Below are 5,430 nucleotides of genomic sequence, written 5' to 3'. Positions count from 1 at the left end.
ATATGAAAAGACTCCCAAAAGATAGTTAAATAAGAAAAAGATCAAGTTGCAGAATGAACCCTGTGTACATATGCAACTTTTTATGCAAACAAATAAAGGGTAAGGGGAATAGGATGTTTTGTGTTGGCAACTGCAAAAAGAAACCGGGAGGATACATAAAAAACTAAGAACAGGGGTTACCTACGGGGGAAGAGGAAACTGAGCAGATTTCGCAGTGCACCTTTCTAAACCTTCTGGTGTGGGAATCACATACACAACAAGAGAGAAAGGGAGGGGAAGAGAGAAGGGAAGAAATGAAAACAGGGTCGGCCCTCCCCAGACTGCAGACGGAGGGAGAAGGCGGGTATGAAGAACCCTAAATTCCAATTAAAGCAAACTCAGAACCCCCCTTTATCTGGGGGTGAATGGACTCTTACCTGTGCTGAATGAAGGGAGCGCTCGGGTGCTCGGCAATGATGGGGGTGGGGGAGACCTGAGAGGAGAGGAGCCACACCTCGGGGCTGGCTTAAAGTGGGACAGACAGAATGTGGAGAGGCTCCTAGTGAGCTCCTGACCTTCCCTCCCGGCAATAATGGGCAGTCACCTAAGTGCCCATGCCGAAAAACATCCCTCTGGGGACACAAATGTGTGTGAGGACCCTCCTGCATTCAACCAAGCTAAACCGCGAACCTGCTATTCCAACTGGGGATAGCCCAGCACTGCCTGTCCCAATGAAAGGCAGCAAGCCCTGGTTTCCAGGCTGCAGGGCCATATTTAACCTATTTGAGGTCTTTTATTACAAGTTTTTAACCTGAGGTCCACAGACCTTTAAGGGTGTAAAATTGTATGCAAACATTTGGGAGCATTTATAATATGCACATATGGGGGGACAGTGACTGCTTTCTTCGGATTCTCAAAAAAATCCTTGACCCCAAAAAGGTTAGGAGTCCCAGAATTCTAAAGTTATTGGAAATCTCCACCACCCCCCTCTGCTCCCCCTGCCACCCCATTACACAGACTGGAACACTGAGGCCCACAGAGGAGAAACGACTAGCCCCAAATCTCACAGCAAGTCAGGGACAGAACCAGGACAGCAGGGGGCAGAACCGGGACCAGAATCCTGGTGTCTCAGGCCCCAGCCTGAAGCCCGTCCCCGAGCTGCCAACACAGAAACCCGACTCACCTGACAGGCACAGCGAGGGGCAGTGGCGGACCAGGGCCCGGGAGGTGGTGGTAGAGTCTTGCCTCCTGCTCATGGCTCTGGCCAAGCTCCTGAAACATAGAGCTGAGGCCGGCGACTGTGCCCTTCTGGATGGCACAGAGGGAGTGGCGCCGATATTCGTCCCTGGCATGCTGGGCTTGGCGGCTCCTCTCCTCGTCAGCCGCTTTGGACCGTCGCACTGGGAAGAAGGAGACAGCGCATTGGCCCAGACCCGCAGCCCGGACTGTGCACTGCGGGAGCAACCCGAGGGCAAGCCTGCTCCTGTGGGCCTAAAGACACTCGTGGCATTTAGGGCTGTCTGATTGTTCCTGTAACCCCATTACAGAATGACCAGGCAGCCTTGAGATGGAAATTTCCATCTCCATATGTATTTATTCCTGGTAGTGCCCTGTTCAGAGCAGCTTCTCCAACCTGGAGCCCATCCGCCCAGCCTCAAAGGCCCCTGTCAAGGCCAGCAGCATCTTCAAACACCAGCGCCATCACCCACTGTGATTGTGGGCTTTCTCTGTGCTTTCCCTGCATTGCCTCACTGTAGACATTTCTTCCAACCACCCAGGGAGACCCCATCACTATTTCGGCTTATAGGTGAGGACACCTAGCCTCTGGGTAGAGCCAGGAAGAGAATCCAGGCATGCCGGGCCCTAAAAGCCACACGGCTCCTCCCACCATATGGCCCCACTTCTCAAGCTTCCTTCATAATAAAATCCCATGTACCTGACACCAGGGCTCTTTCCTACAAAAAGCCAAAGGAGCATTTAAAACCCATCTGATTCAACTCTTCATGTCGCCCACATGGAAACTGAGGCCCAAGGAAAGACAGCCTCTTGCCCAGCTGGGTCAGTTGCCAAGCTAGGCAAGGAACCACTCTTTCTGCTACCACAGGATGAGTTGTTGGAAACACTGGTGTCCCACTTCTGGTGCCCTTTCTTTTTTGGTTTCCTGTGACCTTGAGAGCTGGTGGGCGAGTATTGCTCTGCCCCCGACGGATTTGTCACCCCACTTCCCCTGGGTGACAGAGATGCAAAGGATTACTCAAAGCCCATATCTTCTGAGCAGTGAGAAGCCCTGAGATGGTTAAGTTTCCCAGAACCCTCAAGCAAGAGGCAACCCTTCCTTGGGAAATTAACCCTGAATTCAATTTCTCTTCCTGCATTTATTTTCCAGACCAGGATGTTACAGGAAGAGAACATAGGTGGGGCTATAGTTTAACAATATAGGCTGGTAACTTTCAGTGAAACAAGTCAGATGACATTCCCTTAGACAATTAAGTGATCCACCAACAAAAGCTTGATCTTAGCAAATGTTCCTTCTCCCTCCAGCAATTTCCAGTATCTACACATAACAATCAGTAACCGGTCTGTCTTTGAGCCAGCAACCTGCTGTGCCACAAATCTTTATCTTACAACAGAGACTTTATAGCCTGAGGAAATTTTCCAGTCCTCCACAAGGTCAATATTTGAAACTGCAAGGCTTTGGGAAAACCAGGCTCTGTGAATGAAGTATATTTGCTTTAAGAATCCTCTACCGGTGAGTGTGTTGGAGGGAAAGGAAAGAGGATCTTTTGATGCCTCTGTCACTTCACAGGTTACAGGACTCCAAGACAGGCCTCTCTGCAGCCTTCTGTCTTTTTGTGCTCCTCAAGGCAGCGCCCTGTCTTAGACAAGTGGCCCTGAAAAGACATCTGTGTGTTGCTGTTTCTAAAACTCAAAAGGGAAGTCTGGAACTGGGAAAATGCAGGAGAGGGAACGAAGCCTATTAGAGTCAAGGTCTTCCATTAAATCTAATTATTTCGTAGTCTGATTACATCTTGTCAGGCTCCTATCTGCCTCTAAAATCCAACCCTTTTGTAGAGAATTCTTGAAGTTGGCCATGTCCTTATGATCGTGCTAGGCTAGTGATTATCCTGGCCCCAGAAGGTCACCTTCTCCTCCTGCAGTAAAATCTTACCCCTCGTCTGTTTCAACTCCAACTCTATTCAGCTCATGTGGAGCAGGCACCTACGACCTACCAGGAACTGTGTTCTCTGTTAGGCTACAAGGTAAGTTGCCCTGGTCCTGAAAGAAAGCATTTCTATTTCACAAGTGTTCTAAGAACCCTTTCTGGGAATATATTTCCCAGACCTGAGGATGGCAGCATGAAGTCTGTCCCTCAGCAGGTATTACTGGAAGTGACTGTCATGGATGTCACATGCAGAATATCCACTAATCTATCTACTCCATGAGGGCAGGTAGAGAATTTCTTTGGGGGCTAGCCGGTTAGCTCAGTTGGTTAGAGAGTGGTCTTATAACACCAAGGTCAAAGGTTCGGATCCCCATACTGGTCAGCCAAAAAAAAAAAAAGACCTTATTACCTACTAAGAAGGAACGAGCGTTTCTGTTTGAGAATTGTCTCCGGTCTACTCATTGCTGTATTCCAGTGCCTTGAATACAGTCAACAGGCGATGCATATTTTTGGATGATTGAATGTACCCGATTAAGTATTTAATGCTGCGCCAGACCCTGAGCTGGGTACAATGATGACAAAGTGGCGTACTGTCCTTTAAGGCCCTCCAAGGCAAGCTGGGAAATAAGACAAGTAGGTATCTCTACTATAACGGAGAAGGCAGTGAGCATCACTTAAAGGGGTACCAATAAAGTACTGTCAGATTTTAGGGCAGCAGCTCTCACATCCTGCTCGGGAGCTGGGAGCCATCACAGGACAGAGAGAATTTGGCCGGGTCTGGGAAGAGTGACAGGAGTCGTACAGAGGAAGAAAAAGGGAGAGGCCACTGCGGGGAGAAGACCTGGGTTTCGGTGCCCAGTTGGCTGGTCTGCGAGTTTCGGAGGCTGAGAACATCATGTTACCTGCCTCGCGCTGTGGTCAAACAAGGTCAGAATGCCTGGAAACGGGATGCGCAGGTACCAGACTGCAAACTAAAACACCTGAAGCTCATGCCCTACAAAGGCCCGTGACCTCGGGGAGTTCACAGCTTCCAAGAGTCGGTCACACTCAGTGGCAGGTTGCAGAGGAAAGCTGCACACAGCCTAGGAAGCAGGTTTTTGGAACTCAGATAGGTGAGGCCCAGAGACATTTGTCAAACAGAGACTCAACCCAGCCTCCGAAAGCCCAGCTCTACTCTTGCCATTGCCTTCCTCAGAAGCCCACAGTGGCTCCCACTGCACACAGAACAAAGTGCAAACACCTTGGCCTGGCAGGTGAGGCCCTTAAGAAGTGTCCTGTTCCTTCGCTTACTTTCTCAGCACGGTGAGCCTCTAAGCGTCTCCCCGCACTCTGAGCTCTGGCTCCACCACGCTCCCAGCACACAGCAAACTCGCTCTGTGCAGCTGCGTTCACTGTCTCAGGCCAACCCTGGTCACTTAGAACCATGCCAAGGACATATTAAGCATCACGGTAAATGTTCGCTAAATTTTTTGTTTTCATCACCCCTGGTATTGCCATTTCCAAAGTGGAACCGTGAACAGTTGTTGGCCAGCCCAAGAGGGGGAATCCTTGTTAGCCAATAACATGGAACCTGCTCTGGGTCAGTTTACGAGCAGCTTCCACTAAACTACACTTCAAAATCCTAGAAGGTTGCTTTAGTGCCTCACACCCAAGGAACGGATCCGAATTGTATCCCATGAATCTGCCGTGGGAAACCCTCTGCTGGAGCTCATGGAGGTGGTGGTTGTTGTCTCTAACATAGAGAAAACAGCCAACACTAGAATTAGGAGCAGCCACAGGCAGCTGTTGTCCTGAGCCAGGAGGGAGTGGCCTGCCGACTGTACCCGGGACAACCCACCCTTCTGATTCCTCCCCCTCCTTCCTCAGAGCCATCACTGCTGTGCTCCAGGCCAGGAGGCCTCCCCACAAGCCTGTCCAGCAGGTACTGCAAGGCCACACCACACACGAACAGAAGGGGGGGCCGACAGCCTCTCCCACTTCTCAGGCAGGTTCCAGTGTCTCCTTTGTCTGCCTGTTAAAGGTCAAAATCAGCCTCATCTCACAGGAACACTTTAGGGACACCTGAGACAGCATGAGACCACCGAGGACTTCAGGAGAAAGGCTGAATTTTGATATTAAAAAAGTGGACCAACCACAGCAAGATACCATTTCACACCTGTTAGGATGCCTATGAAAGTAAGGAAGGAAGGAAGGAAAGAAAAAGAACGAAAGAAAGAAAAGAAATGCAGAGAGAAAAGAAAGAGGAAGAAAAAGAGAACAGAACAAGCGTTGGTGAGGACGTGGAGAAA

At 50.0% G+C, this 5,430-nt stretch overlaps 1 protein-coding gene across 1 annotated transcript in view; it reads right to left on the bottom strand.

The window, feature by feature from the left end:
- SH2D4B (SH2 domain containing 4B) overlaps positions 1–5,430 on the bottom strand; it is a gene marked incomplete at both ends in the record, with an annotated part of 39,951 nt that overhangs the window by 3,581 nt on the left and 30,940 nt on the right. Inside the window, one exon of the mRNA XM_008594820.1 lies at positions 1,163–1,379. Within this exon, the coding sequence (XP_008593042.1) occupies positions 1,163–1,379 (217 nt within the window). The remainder of the gene's footprint in view (positions 1–1,162; positions 1,380–5,430) is intronic.

Source organism: Galeopterus variegatus, unplaced genomic scaffold (genome assembly GCF_000696425.1).
Source record: "Galeopterus variegatus unplaced genomic scaffold, G_variegatus-3.0.2 Scaffold11645, whole genome shotgun sequence".
Lineage (NCBI taxonomy): Eukaryota > Metazoa > Chordata > Mammalia > Dermoptera > Cynocephalidae > Galeopterus > Galeopterus variegatus.
The sequence above is the reverse complement of the archived record's forward strand: the minus strand, read 5'-3'. Positions and strand labels throughout refer to the sequence as shown.